At 49.6% G+C, this 18,137-nt stretch overlaps 1 protein-coding gene across 1 annotated transcript in view; it reads left to right on the forward strand.

Moving 5' to 3' along the window:
- LOC135215180 (heparan-alpha-glucosaminide N-acetyltransferase-like) overlaps positions 1-18,137 on the forward strand; it is a 123,708-nt gene that overhangs the window by 100,201 nt on the left and 5,370 nt on the right. Inside the window, exons 12-14 of the mRNA XM_064249655.1 lie at positions 8,241-8,362; positions 9,567-9,762; positions 17,633-17,725. Coding sequence (XP_064105725.1) covers positions 8,241-8,362; positions 9,567-9,762; positions 17,633-17,725 — 411 coding nt within the window. The remainder of the gene's footprint in view (positions 1-8,240; positions 8,363-9,566; positions 9,763-17,632; positions 17,726-18,137) is intronic.

Consider the following 18,137-nt stretch of genomic DNA (forward strand, 5'->3'; position numbering starts at 1 on the left):
GCCCGCTTCATCGTCGTTTTGCTTTCGCATGATTGTGTTTTTCTTTTTCGATGTATCTAGTGAAAACTGAATTGTAAGTACAATCATTTCATTGATTTCAATTGTGAATTAAAGGATCTTGCTGCACAACGCTCTCCGATTACCCGAGTGCCGGGACTGAAGGGCGTAATTGCGGGAATTCATTTTCCCAGAATGATCCTCGTATTGTGTATCTCGGTGCCGAGGGCGGGGAGCGCTCGCTCCGAGCGTATATTGGGTTGGAAATGTGTAGATGAAAATCGTAAGTAAGTACTCTTTTCATTTATATTTTTTTGACCTGTGTGCCCGTTGCCGAACGAATACTATCGGCACGGAAACTTATTCAGTATGAAAGTGGAATCGCAAGTACAGTATTCTTTTCATTTTGTTCATAGATTATTTTATTGTAGCAATACTCATTTTGGATCAGTTTCCGAGCTTGCCCGGAGATTGATCCTTCCCCCTTTTTATGTTGAATGAAGTGAAATCGCAAGTACAGTTCTTTTTCATTTTCATTTTGTTATTGAGATTGCATTGTTGACTGGGATCAATGTTCCGTTATTCACGGGAATTGATCCTTCTCTTTTTGATTGTATGAAGTGAAATCGCAAGCGCAGTAGTCTTTTCATTTTCATATATCTGTTGATGCATCAATTCGTTATGGATCAAGGTTTCCAGAAACCTTGATTCATAAGGTAAGGAATGAAACCTTTCACCCTTGACGCTCGGTACCGAGGGCGCAAATGCGCTCGATCCGAGCCCTTTTTCATTGTGAAGTGAATCGTTTTGCAAGATGCATTTTCATTTTGTTCCTTATTATTGATTGCATCAATATTATTTGGTTCAAGTTCCGCTCAGTCAGGAATTGATCCGTATGCCTTGTATTCGTGCCGATGGCACGATTGCTAGAGCTCTTATTTGTTGTTGGGTACATGGGTACTGTGCGGGGGAGGGGAACGAGAAACCCCCCCGCTCAGTTCCCACTGATGACTCTTCCCTTGGGGGGGGGGGGGGGGGGGGGGGGGGGAGGTTATCGGCGTTCTTCTCCTCGCCCGATCCGTCGAGCGCGGGGGAGGGCGCCCGGTGCCCGATGTACAACTGTATTAGGGGTCTCCACTCGTTCGGGAGGGATCAAACCCCCGCACGAGGGGATTTCCCCTCCATTAATCGCTACTACTTTTATTTCCCCAGGTGATACTGCCACGAGGGTGGACCTTGGTGAGGTATGGGCGTCCTTCCAATTGCAGAGCGTGCTGGTGTCCAGGGGCGGCGGTTCTATGTCTGGGCATATTGCGGTCACCCATGGAGTGTGACCACGCAACCAGGTGACGACGTCCCTCCTCACCTGGTGTACTCGCCTCGCGTGGTAACAGTCTTGCCTACACCGCCTGCTGGAAGTGCCGTTCACCGTACCGAGAGGGGGGCGTGCCGCCGCCGCTCGTGGTTGCCGCGCTGCAGCGACCACACTTCCGCTGCCCTAGAACTCGCCCCTGGACCTGCCGCCGGTAACAGGATGTTGCTGCCTGCTGCTCCACTTCCTGTGTTTCCGGTGCTGCCTGCCGTACCTGCCGATTCTGGGCTGACTGTCCAGGCAGTTGCTGCGCTGGCTGTCCCTGCCGTTGCTGCGCTGGCTGTTCCTGCCGTTGCTGCGCTGGCGATCCCTGCCGTTGCTGCGCTGGCTGTTCCTGCCGTTGCTGCGCTGGCGGTCCCTACCGAGATGTGCTGGCCGTGCCTGCTGTTCCTGAGATACCCATACCTGCTGATGTCGTCCCTGTTCGTGGTGGTACTACCCCAGACTGTGGTCTGTCTGTACAGGTGCGTCCGGGCCCTGTGGCTTCGGCTACAGCAGCCCCGGCTCCGCCCTGGATAGCAGATCTTACGTCTGTCCTGAGGAAGCTGACGAAGAAGAGGAGGAAGGTGTCGTGGTCGTCGTCTTCATCTTCTTCATGTCGTCAGCCGCCAGCCTCTTCCCCTTCGACTTCTAAGGCTTTACAGCCGAGGAAGAAGAAGGTTGCCTCCTCCCTCCTAAGAAGCTTCCTCGGGAGCTTCTCGGGACCCGTCTCACCTCGGTGGGACGGGAGGGTTTCTTCCGCTGGTCCTCCTGCTCCTTCGGGAGCGGGGCCCGTCTCTTCTTCCGCAAGGAAGAAGACTACGGGGACCAGAGGGGTACCGGCTAACACCGGTACTTCCTCTCCTGGCGTAAGTGGTTCTGCCACTGCATCAGGGTCCGTCTCGGCCTCTCGCTCGCGGGAGGTACCGAGTGTACGGTCGCCTAACAGCGACCGTGCAGCCAGGAACCAGACCTCTGAGTCCGCTCAGCGTCAGGTTCACGGCACGGGGCGGAAGACTGGTGACAGCGCTCAGGCGACTCTCACCAGACCAGCTCTCACTCTCGCGGTGTAAACAGCTGGCTAACCCGGGGACGTGACGGTCCACGACCGACACGGGCTGAGGCTGGGAAGAGGTCTTCCCGTTCGCCGGTGCCAGCCAACGGCTGGAACCAGCGACGTGACGTGCCGTGAGGACAAGCCCACCGGTCTCACTGCGACAGTGGAGCCTGCAGGTCGCCTGACCGTCGCTCTCACAGAGAGCGATCGGGTACGGCAACCAGCACCAGCTCTTCTGACACTCGAGATCAGTGCCGCTGTGCTCAGTCCAGCGTTCTCCACAGCGAGACGGTTCGACCAGGCCTGCAGCTGGATCGTCACGCGGTGACGATCGCCTGCAGCCCTCCAAGCCTGCTGGTCCTGCCAGCGAGCGACGAGGAGCGTCAGGTCTGCCTCTCCCGTACCTTCAACCTCCTCGGGTTACACCGGGAGGAGCGAGGTATTGAGGAGTGATCGTGAGGGGTGCACCCCTCATGATCCCACCACGACGCCCTACGTGCCAGCACGGTTTCTTGGACCGGCCAGGACGTATGCGCAAGTGGATGGGGAAGACCGAGAGGGCTGTCGCTGTTCCCCTTCTTAGAGGAAGGTTCTCGGAATATGCTCTTGTTCGAAGGGCTTAACGGTCCCACTCTGCAAGATGCCGTGACTTCCGAGATCCAGAGGAACTTTGCCGAGGTTACGGCGCTGATTCGTCAGCACAATGACCTGGGAAGGATCGCCGTCCCACCAGCAGAGCACGATCTCGCTCGAGTCGGTTTGGGGCCCGAGAGGGACCCAAATCGACGGTGGGGCTGGCCGCGATCGGAGCTTGCCGACTGTGTTGAGCCAGGTAGTCTCTCGTCTCCGGACAAGAAGGCCCCCTCGGTTCTGGACGGTCGAACAAGCTCCTTCGCCTCCTCTACTGCGACAAGAGGCGTTTCTTAACGTGTCTTCGGACATCGCAGTTATATATCCCTTCAGTCCTCCTGAGGTTTCGACCTCGACGAGGACTGGAATGAGTCGGAGCGGTATCGGCTCTCTCCTGTCAGGTCTCGATCAGCCCCAACCGGACGACGTTCACAGTGGAAGGACGGCATTCCCCCTCACCTGCTGCCGGAAGGGGGGGGGTGGGGGGGTGCCTGGCCAGCCATGGGGACCCGGTCCATCAGCGGGCGTACGCTCCAGGAGCATCGAAGGACGTAGCATTGAGACAGGAGATCAAAGACCATGGCTGAGCAAGAGAACTCTAGAAATCGGTACGGATCAACACCGGGCTTTACAGCCGACTCTTCCTGGTGGAAAAGTCTACGACAGGCTGGCGCCCAGTGATAGATCTCTCTCCCACACGAACGGTTGGTTCGCCAGACCCGGTTCACGATGGAGACGGCACGCTCAGTGCTCGACTCTATCAGGGAGAACGATTTCATGCTTTCAGTGGACTTGAAGGATGCGTATCTACAAATACCCATTCATCAGTCCTTCGGAAAGTACCTCCGCTTCATCCTCGACGGGACGGTGTACCAGCTCAGGCCACGTTGCTTCGGTCTCTCAACCGCCCCACAGGTGTTCACGCAAGTGTTCACTCTGGTGTCTGCTTGTGGCCATTCGCACGGGATATGTCTGATGGGATATCTCGACGATTGGTTAGTCCTGGCGAGCTACCGCTCGCAGTGGCTACAGGACAGGGATCGACTGCTCGAGTTCTGTCGCGATCTGGGGATCGCTCTGAACTTCGAAAAGTCCGATCTCGAGCACAAGCAGAGGATGAAGTACCTGGGTATGCTGATCGACACGGTAGCAGATTCAGGGAGGCGGCCAACCAGTTCCTGTCTCGGCAGGAACAGGTAGCTCAGCAATGGCAAGTCGTGATCGGACACCTGTCGTCACTCGGGAAGCCAGTCCCTAACGGGCGTCTTCACCTGCGGTCTCTTCAGGGAGACCAAAGGAGAGTTGGTCACAGGCGACGGATCCCCAAGCCTCCCTTGATCACTGACACAGGAGGTGAGGCAGGACCTAGCCAGGTGACTGGACGACAGGAACCCTCAAGAGGAGTGCCTCCGCGCACTCTCCCCCCGGACATGCAGCTGCTCTCAGACGCATCGGACCGAGGGATGGGGCGCACACCTGGAAGAGTTGCGGACTTCAGGAGTGTGGTACGAGAACGACAAGCACCTTCACATCAATGTACTGGAACTAAAGGCAGAGTTCCTTGCTCTCCAAGAGTTCCAGGACCGCTTGATGAGACACTCAGTGGTGTTGATGTACGACAACAACCCACGGTGGTGGCTTACGTCAACAAAACAGGGGGGCCTAGTGTCTCTCCCGTTGTATCAGTTGACTCGGCAGGTGCACGAGTGGGCCGAGGCACACTCAAGAGAGCTGTCGGCACGCTACATTCCAGGGAAGGAATGTAGTAGCAGACACGCTCAGCCGTCGGGATCAGGTGATAAGGACAGAACGGTCTCTACACCAGGGACGTGGCGGAAAGGGGCTCTTCGACCTGTAGGGGCGACAGTCGAGGATCTGTTCGCCATCCGGCACAACAGGAAGCTCCAGGTGTTCTTCTCGGTCCGTGCCGGATCCATGGGCAGCTGTCAGAGGTACGCTCTTCAAACACCCGTGGGACAACCTCTTCGCCTATGCCTTTCCCCCGTTCAGCCTGATTCGCAAGGTGATCAGTCGAGCACTGGTCATCCCGAATCTCAGGATGATCCTGATGGCTTCCAAATGGCCACAAGCCATTTGGTATCCGGACCTGCTGGCTCTTCTCGTAAGAGAACCGAGAGAGATTCCCATCTTGGCACAACCTTCTCGCCCAGCCACACGTCGAGAGGTACCACCGAGCAGTCAGTTTCTACGTCTTCACGCTGGCTGTTATCCACCTTCTCTTGCGAACGAGAAGCTTTTCGTTGCGCAAAAACAGAGATGGCTGGAAAAAACGTCCGTCAGTCCTCTGAGCTGTGTACCAGGGGAAAGTCGGCCGTCTTCGGTGGTTGGTGTCATAGACGGGGCCCATCTCCTCTCTCAGAGCCAATCTTCAGCAGGTAGCGGATTTCCTCGTTTTTCTTCGCCGAGGAAGCCTCTAAGTTCCCACAGTCAAGGATACAGAGCCGCCTTGTCGCTCCTCCTGAAACTGACGGGATTGGATATCTCGAACTCCGTTCGAGATCTCCTTGCTTAGTAGCAGCTTCCAAAGGTCTTGCCAAACCAGGGAACTCGAATGAACCTCGTCTTGCTGGACCTGGCATCGGCGAAGAGAGTACGGGAACGTCATGCAGATAATGATGTGGATGAGATGCTGCTTTGTCCTGGGAGGACGCTACGGCGCTATCTGAAGAGAACTCGACACCTGGGCCTGAGGGTCGACGCCTCTTCGTTAGCAACGGGTCAACAAGAAAGAAGTATCAAGAACACTCTTTCGTCCTGGCTGCGTGAGGTCTTCAGGAGGGCGTATGAGGCTGATGGTAGTGACGACATCCGTACGTCCCGTCCGAGAACTCACGAAGTTAGAAGTATTGGCCCCTCGTCGGCGTTTCGTAAGAACTTCTCCGTGGCGCAGGTATGGAAGGCAGTGGTCTGGTACAACCAGACCACCGGCAACTTCCTTATACCTATTGGATATTGCCCATAGGTCCTTGGATCGGTTTCCTTAGGACCTGTGGTGGCTGCTCAATACGTCGTCTAGCGAACCCAGACCCTAGCAGGCTGAACAGCATCGAGTCCTGGTGTGACTGTATGAATAGATAGTGATGAGGAAGTGACTGGCTTCTCTTTCTATCTTTTCTTCCTCTCTACCTGTGGGTAGAGGGATACGGTCATCACCCTGTGGATAAGGACGAGATGCCGGTGAGCTATACGACAGAGCCCCATCCTATTCCCTTACACGAGGGATGGGAGCAGAATATCCACCATTCCTTCTACAAGGGGGGAAGTGGATGCCTACAAGAGTCAAAACCATGACTTTAACTTTGCTCCTGTACAGGAACAAGTTCTTACATTGCTGGTACGAAGAGATGCGCATGCCCCTCTCTTAGTACTCGGTCCAGAGGTCTGACCATTGATCCTGCGGTGCACACCCCGATCAATCGGACAGAGGCTTGGATCCCTCCCTCGCTCTTACGACCAGGGAGGCTTCCAAGGTTGGGCGAACACCAGTCTGTTCACGACTCAGATTCCACCCACCAAGAAGTGAGTCTTCCTATTGTAAAAGGACCGAAGGTTTGTATGCCGTGTCGGAACAAATGACAATTTGTCCAAAATTGCATTTTTCCTAACTATACAAACCTGAGGTCCTTTTACACATAGCCCCACCTCATGCCACCCTCACTCTGCAGTTTTTGCTTGGGCCAAAAGCAAAAGTGATTTGTTTACCTCCCAGTCGCGCGCTGCGCGCCTGTCGGACAAGCAGTTAACTACGAACCCCTTGTTCGAAAGCTTACGACCTATCCAGCTGCCGCTAGTACCTTCCTATTGTAAAAGGACCTCTTAGGTTTGTATAGTTAGGAAAAATGCAATTTTGGACAAATTGTCATTTTTTTTTTTTTTTTGTATGTATATAGCTGTCTCTCACCCTCCACCAAGGGTGTCAGTCAGCTAAGTTTATATCTGCCGGGTAGTTTGCATGTATAAAAATGATATTGTTAAGATACAATGAAGTTTTATCATACTTACCTGGCAGATTATATGATTAAGGGCCCACCCAGCCTCCCCTCAGGAGACAGGTGTAAGAGAAAATCTGGCTCAGAAAACGGGAATGGTCGGGATCCGCCACCCTAGCGGCGGGACGGGAATGGTAGATCACCTGACCTACCTGTATTCTGAATTCTGTCGGGACGACGGAAGTCTATAGCTAAGTATACATCTGCCAGGTAAGTATGTATAAAACTTCATTGTATCTTAACAATATCATTTTCCATGAGGACCTGTACTACACTTTATTTCCCTCTTTCCAAAATATGTTGTATATAAGTTTTTCGTCAGTAATTTCTGTAAAATTCATGTATCCTGTACACAGATCGGCCATTCCTTGATAGAGATCACACTTAGCCTCAGGACCTGCGAAGGAATAGACTAGAGAGTCATATACGTGCATTTTTAATACAGAAGAGCTCTCACTGTTAGACATAATGTACTGTATGCATTAAAGTGAACAGTGGAGTGACATCATATGAGAGATCATTAGTACAGTAATGGTAGATAATTTGACAACCTTTGGCATACTGTTTCCCTCATAACGAAGTTTGCAGATAGCACCACCTGTACAAAACAGTCTCTAACTAGGACAGAAAATTATCAGAATATTATACCCCAATGTCCTCACAATTTAGCATTTGTTAAATATGTATTATGGTTTGAGTTTTATTTATTTCCAAATCTGTATTTGATAAGAGACTGGAACTGTTGAAACTTCAACAAAAAGTGGACTCACATATTCACGGATTTCTCTAGGGACCATATCTCCCCAATATTTGTGGGAAATTCATGTATTTGCTGTACTTTTGTTGAGAAATATCCACAAATTCCTGTTTTTTTTTTTTTATCAATTTCATCATATAAAGTACTTTTTCTGATAAAAATAAAAACATGTGAAAAAACCCCAGTTAAACATATAAAAATGTTTAGTAGGTTTTCTTGAGTTTTAACTAACAAAATTGTCAGTTTTAAGCATTTTTATAAGGGTTTCAACTATTCGCAGATTCTATCTGTTTGCAGGGGGTGTCTATTACGCATCCCCCACGAATACAGGGGGAACACTATTATAAAATTCAAGGAAGTACTTATTAGATTTATATTTGGTTTTTATCTTTTTGTTATATGCAACTTTTATGATTAATATTTGATTTTTATTTTCAGTATGTTTGGTATTGGAAAATACGAGATCTTGTCCGTTCATGGTTTCAGTGGAGCATCACTTTAGTTATAGTTGCCATTCATACAGCCATAACATTTAACCTACCTGTTCCAGGATGCCCCACGTAAGTAAATTTTAAATATTTCCTTTGAAAATGTTATTTCTCTGCCTGAGTTATCTGACTGTATTTTTTTATAGTTGCAGTGCCTATGATGTAGTTTTTTTATATAATACCTATTCATAAAATTATTTAAAAGATGGTAAAGGGAAATGGAGAAGACAGACTTCAATTACAGTATCATAAAAACAAAGCTGTTGGTGTATGCAAGGGAAGCAAAGAAAGAGTATTCAGGAAAGTGGATGTGTCTCCTGTGGGTAAAGTTCGTATTGGGATGAACTCAATACTATGCACTGAATGTGACAGGCCATGCCAAGAGATGCTCTGGACTGCAAAATGGAAATGGAATAAGATATTCGATGCCTAGAATGAGAAGGAGAAGGAAGATAAGTACCATGCTGTGGTTGAAGGGCATAACTTGTGAGAGGTGGAGCACTTCTGATCCCTTGAGTGGACACTAGACTGATTACCCTCTGGGGGTTTAACATGTAAAATTTTTCTTCGTGAGCAGCTATAAACATCATACATACACTGATACCGTACAAGGGGCTCGAACATTCCTTGTTTATACATAGTGGTAAGAGTAAGGTATTAGTAAACAGAGCAAACATTCATGCAATGTCCGTAAAACCTATGCTGCTCTGTATATCAGGGACATTGGTACTGATTTAGAAAATGGAAGAGATTTTAAAGAGAAATATGAAGGTGTTTTTAAAACGTACAAGCCATTACATTATCTATTTAGCTAGAAAGACTAATTCAGGTGTAACAGTGAAAGAAATGAGACTTCTGGTACTGTATGGATGATAATGTCACACCTCTAGAAAAAGGGAATTTTGATGCTTTACGAAGCAAGTACGCACTAGAAAATAGCTCTTGCATTGCAGATACTAAGTGCACAAATGCAAATCCCTGTTGAAGTAGGTACTTGTGGAAGATTTCTGAATAGGGTACATTTTGGCATTGGTTTAAACTGTAGTTATTTTTGCTGGAAAGAAAACCACTATTTTCAGCTGTCTTTAAGGGCATTACAGCTATGTAATTGTTCTTTTTAGGGAAAATTTGTATCAGGAAGGTTTAGTAATGAGATCAAAGGTGTCCCATGATATGAATACCTAAAGGCCTTTGCAACCTTTCCTTGAAATGATCTTAAATCCATTGTGTGAAATATATGAAGATAAGTCACATTACAGTATATATTTTCTTGCAGAGGATATATTGGCCCAGGTGGTTTACATGAGGGTGGTGCCTTCAGCAATTGCACAGGTGGTGCTGCGGGGTATATTGATCGACTATTTCTTGGTGACAATCATGTTTATAAACATCCAACGTGTGCTAAAGTGTATGACTCCCATGTCCCTTACGATCCAGAAGGGTTTTTAGGGGCACTGACATCCATCCTTATGGTAAGAATTTTTTTCAGTGGAATATTCTATGTATGTTTTCATTTTATTCCGCTACTACGTATAGCAAAGGGTTATAAACTATCAAATAAATGTTTTTGTATAGTTAGACAAAAGGCTCGGTACTACTGTGAGCTTCTCCTAATAGCTGGCACAAAATGGCCTCATTATTGGCTATGACCCTTTTCTGTGATATTTAGCCAAAACCACAGTCAGAGTAGCATATTGATAGTATTATGAAAACTTTACATAATTTTTTAAGAAGTTTATTTTTGTGCTGAATTTGTGAAGTTAGTAGAGTCTTTCTTTCATGAAAATTTGTGTTGGTTGTTTTAGTTTTTAATGAATACCTGATATAAGTACTGTTTTTATTCATGGAATTGAAGATCATTACTTTGACAGTTATTTTTGCAATAAATTTTAGATGCTTCATCATAACAGAATTTATATTTTTAATGTTATATAGTGTGAGCTGAAAGATAAACAAAATAATAGTATATTTATTTCTGTCAGTGGAACAAACGGGGGAAAATCATATTTGTTTTTATACATTCTTGAATTGTAAAATATTATTTGTTCCGACACGGCATACAAACCTTCGGTCCTTTTACAATAGGAAGGTACTAGCGGCAGCTGGATAGGTCGTAAGCTTTCGAACAAGGGGTTCGGTAGTTAACTGCTTGTCCGACAGGCGCGCGCGCGCGACTGGTAGGTAAACAAACCACTTTTGCTTTCGGCCTGCTGGCGTGTGGACGTGTATCATCGCTCTCTGCCCGCTTCATCGTCGTTTGCTTTCGCATGATTGTGTTTTTCTTTTTCTATGTATCTAGTGAAACTGAATTGTAAGTACAATCATTTCATTGAATTCAATTGTGAATTAAAGGATCTTTGTTTCACAACGCCCTCCGATTACCCGAGTAGCCGGGACTGAAGGGCGTAATTGCGGGAATTCATTTTCCCAGAATGATCCTCGTATTATGTATGCTGGTGACGAGGGCGGGAGGGCGCTCGCTCCGAGCGTATATTGGTTGGAAATGTGTAGATGAAAATCGTAAGTAAGTGCTCTTTTCATTTATATTTTTTTGACCTGTATGCCCGTTGCCGAACGAATGCGCTCGGCACGGAAACTCATTCAGTATGAAAGTGGAATCGCAAGTACAGTATTCTTTTTCATTTTCATATATTATATTTTATTGTAGCAATACTCATTTTGGATCAGTTTCCGAGCTTACCCGGAGATTGATCCTTCCCCCTTTTTATTTTGAATGAAGTGAAATCGCAAGTGCAGTTCTTTTTCATTTTCATTTTTTTATTGAGATTGCATTGTTGACTGGGATCAATGTTCCGCTATTCACGGGAATTGATCCTTCCCCTTTTTATTTGTATGAAGTGAATCGCAAGCGCAGTAGTCTTTTCATTTTATATATTTGTTGATTGCATCAATTCATTATGGATCAAGGTTTCCAGAAACCTTGATCCATAAAGGTAAGGAATAAAACCTTTCACCCTTGCGCTCGGTACCGAGGGCGCAAATGCGCTCGATCCGAGTTCTTATTCATTGTGAAGTGAATCGTTTTGCAAGATGCATTTTCATTTTGTTCCTTATTATTGATTGCATCAATTTTATTTGGTTCAAGTTCCGCTCAGTCAGGGAATTGATCCTTATGCCTTGTATTCGTGCCGATGGCACGATTGCTCTAGGGCTCTTATATTGTTGTTGGGTATATGGGTACTGTGCGGGGGTGGGGAACGAGACCCCCCCCCCGCTCAGTTCCCACAGATGGCTCTTCCCCTTGGGGGGGGGAGGTTATCGGCGTTCTTCTCCTCGCCCGATCCGTCGAGCGCGGGGGAGGGCGCTCGGTGCCCGATGTACAATTGTATTAGGGGTCTTCCACTCGTTCGGGAGGGATCAAACCAAACCCCGCACGAGGGGATTTCCCCCATTAATCGATACTACTATTATTTCCGCAGGTGCTACTGCCACGAGCGTGGACCTTGGTGAGGTGTGGGCGTCCTTCCATTTGCAGGGCGTGCTGGTGTCCAGGGGCTGCGGTTCTATGTCTGGGCCTACTGCGGTCACCCATGCAGTGGTGACCACGCAACCAGGTGACGACGTCCCTCCTCACCTGGTATACTCGCCTCACGTGGTAACAGTCTTGCCTACAGCCGCTGTGAAATGCCGTTCGCCGTACCGAGAGGGGGGCGTGCCGCCGCCGCTCGTGGTTGCCGCGCTGCAGCGACCACACTTCCGCTGCCCTAGAACTCGCCCCTGGACCTGCCGCTGGTACCAGGATGTTGCTGGCTGCTGCTCCACTTCCTGTGTTTCCGGTGCTGCCTGCCGTACCTGCCGATTTGGGCTGACTGTCATGCAGTTGCTGCGCTGGCTGTCCCTGCCGTTGCTGCGCCTGGCTGTTCCTGCCGTTGCTGAGGCTGGCTGTCCCTACCGATGCTGTGCCGGCCGTGCCTGCTGTTCCGTGATGACCCATACCTGCTGATGTCGTCCCTGTTCGTGGTGGTACTACCCCAGACTTTGGTCTGTCTGTACAGGTGCGTCCGGGCCCTGTGGCTTCGGCTACAGCAGCCCCGGCTCCGCCCTGGATAGCAGATCTTACGTCTGTCCTGAGCTGACGAAGAAGAGGAGGAAGGTGTGTGGTCGTCGTCTTCATCTTCTTCATCGTCGTCGGCCGCCGCCGATCTTCCCCTTCGACTTCTAAGGCTTTACAGCCGAGGAAGAAGAAGGTCGCCTCCTCCCTCCTAAGAAGCTTCCTCGGGAGCTTCTCGGGACCCGTCTCACCTCGGTGGGGACGGGAGGGTTCCTTCCGCTGGTCCTCCTGCTCCTTCGGGAGCGGGGCCCAGTTCTTCTTCCGCAAGGAAGAAGACTACGGGCGGGGGACCAGAGGGGTACCGGCTAACACCGGTACTTCCTCGCCTGGTGTCAGTGGTTCTGCCACTGCATCAGGGTCCGTCTCGGCCTCTCGTTCGCGGGAAGTACCGAGTGTACGGTCGCCTACCAGCGACCGTGCAGCCAGGAACCAGACCTCTGAGTCCGCTCAGCGTCAGGTTCACGGCACGGGGCGGAAGACTGGTGACAGCCGCTCATGCGACTCTCACCAGACCAGCTCTCACTCTCGCGGTGAACAGCTGGCTACCGGGGACGTGACGGTCCACGACCGACCACGGGCTGAGGCTGGGAAGAGGTCCTCCCGTTCGCCGGCACCAGCCACGGCTGGTACCAGCGAACTGACGCACCGTGAGGATACGCACCGATCTCACCGTGACAGTGGAGCTCGCCGGTCGCCTGACCGTCGCTCTCACAGAGAGCGATCGGGTACGGCGACCAGCACCAGTCCTCTGACACACGAGACCTGGGGCGCCGTGTTCTCGGTCCAGCCGTTCTCCACAGCGAGACGGCTCGACTAGGTCTGCAGCTCGATCGCCACCGCGGGTTGACGATCGCCTGCAGCCCTCCAAGCCTGCTGGTTCTGCCAGCGAGCAACGAGGGAGCGTCAGGTCTGCCTCTCCCGTACCTTCAACCTCCTCGGGTTACACCGGGAGGAGCGAGGTATTGGGGTGGAGTGATCGTGAGGGGTGCGCCCCTCATGATCCCACCACAACGCCCTACGTGCCAGGCACGGTTTTCGGTTGGAGCCGGCCAGGACGTATGAGCAGTGGATGGGGAAGACCGAGAGGGCTGTCGCTGTTCCCCCTTCTTGGGAGGAAGGTTCTCGGAATATGCTCTTGTTCGAAGGGCTTAACGGTCCCACTCTGCAAGATGCTGTGACTTCCGAGATCCAGAGGAACTTTGCCGAGGTTACGGCGCTGATTCGTCAGCACAATGACCTCGGGGAAGGATCGCCGCTCCCACCAGCAGAGCCACGTCTCGGCTCGAGTCGTTTTGGGGCCCGAGAGGGAACCCAAATCGACGGTGGGTCTGCCGCGATCGGAGCTTGCCGACTGTGTTGAACCAGGTAGTCTCTCGTCTCCGGACAAGAAGGCTCTCTCAGTTCTGGACGGTCGAACAAGCCACTTCACCTCCTCTACTGCGACAGAGGCGTTTCTACGTGTCTTCGGACACCGTATTTAAATACCCCTTCGGTCCTCCTGAGGTTTCGACCTCGACGAGGACTGGAATGAGTCGGAGCGGTATCGGCTCTCTCCTGTCAGGTGTCGATCAGCCCCACCCAGACGACGTTCACAGTGGCGGCAGACACGTACCTACAGTATGAGTTCGTAACCCTCCTCGGGAAAACGTTTTCTCCTGACGATACGTTTTCCCAGGCTCTGAGAGGCCATCGCCGTAAGGCGATGGCTGCTCCTTTTCTTCTCCAACTGCTAGATCCGCTGGGAAGGCGAGCCAGTATCCAATTCCTCCCCCATTCCCTCTCTCCTTACGGCTACGAGGGAAAGGGGAGGGATCCTACAGAGATTTCTCTGTAAGATCCCACGTTAGGGGCTGCGCTACCGGGGGGACCTTCGGGTCCTACCTGACGTAAGCCCCGGTCATTGAGGAGGGATCCTGCCCCTTTCTCGATTTCTACGGGAATCGAGAGGACCACCAGCCGATATCGTCTGACGAATTCGGGGGGGGTTTCGCAGAGTGCTTAGAATTCTACGGAATTTCTAGCGCACTCAGAGTGTTCGAGTTTTTTATGATCTCCAAACACTTAGGCGAGACCACGGTCCAAAGTGAGCGAGAATCCCCGATAATTGTTACACGATAATCGGGAACCTCGCTTATGCTCGAATTCCTGTAATTTCTAGCATTTGGAAGAAGACCGCTGCTGAAAGAAGAGTATCTCACAGTAGGCGCTTACCTGGAATAGAGAAAAACGGACGGGAACTTCCAGTTTGGCTTGAACTATCGTCTTCGGTATTCTGTTCACCATTGAAGCTTCCTTTGGGAAAGACTTCTCCTTCACTCTCTTGACTAGAGAACGAAGGCGGTCGATCTCCAATCCTTATTCTTTTTCTCGAGGGGAAAGATTAGGATGGAGGTCGTGGTACAGAACCTACAAATATATACGTATATTACCCTCGCGACAATGATTCTTTAACAGTTGAATTGTCCGTGGGGTAGGCGCATACCGTAGTTAACTCTACGGTTTGTGACCGAGACGAATTGTATCTTAATTGAACTGCAACTCGGGGTTGCCTGCAACCTCCCAGCAGTTATCAGTTTCGATTTAGATACTTGGTATTGTCATGACAACACCAAATCAGCTTTTGTATTTACCGAAATTCGTTTCGGTTAAATATAATTGCTCGAGCGTATTCTTTATGCTCGATGGTTCTAGCCGAACGCATTCCTTCGTGGAATAATGGATTACCTGGCAACTCAGGATGACGAGTCACCGAGAGCTACTGCGTATTGAACTGCCTGATAGCGGCTCAGTATCAGCTAGGTCTCGGAGATGCACGGTCGGATACGTCTCTCTCTCCCCTGGTTGGATTGACTACCGAACCGTATCTCTGCCCAACAATCATGGACTTAGGTCTCTGATTAACGGGGATTCTCGCAATAATGAAGGACCATCTACTGCTGTGACGCTCGATTTCATCGCCTTCGACATTGCGAGAATTTTCTACAGAGATATCTCTTGGACTCTTTCATCTTTCTGTTTACCGCACGGTAACAGAAGTCTGTACTAGTCAACCGCTGCATCGCACTGCGATAATGCGAATGATTTTTGCAGACATCTGAGTTTGTCTTCAAAATATCTCGTATTCGTAGGTGTGCAATTTCATTGCTCGCCCCGAATTAACAGATATGTCAGAAGACATCGCCTACTCTCCGACCTGACAGCTCTACCTCCAAATGTTCAGCCCATGAGAAGCAGTTCTTCGGAGCAGTAGTTCCCTGTCTTCATTACTGGAAGCGCTCCGCTTTTATTGCAACTACGATCCTCACCGGACAGCAATCAATAGCGGTTAGCGTTCTCAGTCTTTGTAGTACAGGTTCAGAATCTTGAGAATCCTTCTCTCGGTTCAGCTGGGAAGACGTAGGTTGCATTTTCTGTACACCTTCGTCTTCAACGTCACATAGTGTTGTTTCTCCTTACCCGAGAATCAACTATACTATGAGATATCTTGCCATCAAGGACCTCGGTCTCTAGAAGGCAATTGACTTTCGCCTGTTGGGCACATGCCTTAAGAGAGTCATCACCTTGCCTTCTGGCATCGGTGACGAACAAATTATTTGTTTAGTCTCTTGGCATAACCCTGTTAAGGCGAAGGTCACGTGACTTGCTCGGGTGCTTGGACAACTTGCCTCCTACCGAACGCAGTCAGCAGGCAGCTGTCAGAGCGCCCAAGTCTGTTACGAACTTCGCTGTGGACTTAGTTCGGTTGTTCCATAACAATCTTTTCTTCGTCCTAACGGCTTGTCACAGTACCCATACCATCGACACCCACCATTGAGTGTCGGTGTCCTATCCACTACCGAGAACAACAACTTCGCTGCAGACGGATAGACCAGTATGGGTACAGGACATCACCGAAGTCGAGAAGAGGGATAGCTCATACGACAATTCCCTTCTTTTCCTCTGAGGTATGTGCATGACTTTGCCTGCGAAGTCAAGCATCCAGGGGATGGGGATCCGTGACGCTCGATTTCATACCGAACTTCGTAGCGAAGACTCAGAACCCTTCGGTCCCTGACGATTGGTTCGAGTCGTTCACAATCCCCTCCCTAATGGACTTCACCGCCTTCGATGCGAAGGAGATGCTGCTTTGTCCTGTGAAAGCGCGACCGCGCTTTCTGAAGAAACTCGACATCCCAGGCGGAGTGTTGAAGACTCTTCGTCAGCACCAAGATGACCTAGAAGTACACTCCCTCGAGTTACACAAGAACTTCTCCGTGGCGCAGGTACTGAAGGCAGGGGTCTGGTACAACCAGACCACTGGCACCTCCTTCTACCTTTTGGATATTGCCCACAGGTCCTTGGATCGTTTTCCTTAGGACCCGTGGTGGCTGCTCAACACGTTGTCTAGCTAACCCAGACCCTAGCAGGCTGAACAGCATCGAGTCCTGGTGTGACTGTAAGAATAGATAAGTGAATGAGAGAGTGACTGGCTTCTCTTCCTATCTTTTTCTACCCCTCTACCGTGTAGAGGGATACGGTCATCACCTTGCTGGATAAGGACGAGATGCGGTGAGCTACTCGACAGAGCCCCATCCTATCCCTTTCACTAGGGATGGGAGCGAATATCACCACTTCTCCTACAAGGGGGGGGAAGTGGATGCCAACAAGAGACAAACCATAACGTTGTTGCCTCTTGCAAATAGGAACTTGTTCTTGTTTGCTGGTACGAAGAGATACGCTTGCCTCTCTCTTAGTACTTGGTCCAGAGGTCTGACCATTGATCCTGCGGTGCACACCCCGATCAATCGGAGACAGAGGCTTGGATCCCTCCCTCGCTCTTACGACCAGGGAGGCTTCCAAGGTTGGGCGAACACCAGTCTGTTCACAAAAGACTCAGATTCCACCCACCAAGAAGTGAGTCTTCCTATTGTAAAAGGACCGAAGGTTTGTATGCCGTGTCGGAACAAATGACAATTTGTCCAAAATTGCATTTTTCCTAACTATACAACCTGAGGTCCTTTTACACATAGCCCCACCTCATGCCACCCCTCACTCTGCAGTTTTTGCTTGGGCCAAAAGCAAAAGTGATTTGTTTACCTACCAGTCGCGCGCGCGCGCCTGTCGGACAAGCAGTTAACTACCGAACCCCTTGTTCGAAAGCTTACGACCTATCCAGCTGCCGCTAGTACCTTCCTATTGTAAAAGGACCTCAGGTTTGTATAGTTAGGAAAAATGCAATTTGGACAAATTGTCATTTTTTCAGCAAACTTACTCTTACCTTCAAATTACAGGTTCAGTTTGGTATAGCATCTGGACGCATCATTATCACCTATAGAAGCCACAATTCTCGCTTGATTAGATGGCTTATTTGGGGAACTGTATCTGTAAGTAAACATGTGACAAAATACCCCTTCATCTTAAAAAACATGAGCATTGGCTTCAGTGAAGTTTAAATAGTGTGGTAATGGATGATAGTTCTGTTGAAATGTAAATGTTTATTTTGGAATAAATGTTGCACACAGATGAAGGTACCAGTGGTAATTATAGGTAAGCTTGATATGTGTTCCTATAAGTAATCATAGGCCTTTTCCCTAGAAATGAAGATAATGTAGTATTATATTTACTCTTTATGTAGAAGTCATCTTTGTTACCTTCAAGTCGAATCTGGCACTACTAGCCTTATTTGCCTTTCTTGGAGAGAGTACTTAGCATTGGCAAAACACTTTTTCAGGCTTTATCTGTGTTGTTACTCATTATTCTTTTGATGTGTGCTCATTTGTTTAAAAACATTTTGTA

The sequence above is a fragment of the Macrobrachium nipponense genome, chromosome 5 (genome assembly GCF_015104395.2).
Source record: "Macrobrachium nipponense isolate FS-2020 chromosome 5, ASM1510439v2, whole genome shotgun sequence".
In the NCBI taxonomy this organism is placed as follows: domain Eukaryota; kingdom Metazoa; phylum Arthropoda; class Malacostraca; order Decapoda; family Palaemonidae; genus Macrobrachium; species Macrobrachium nipponense.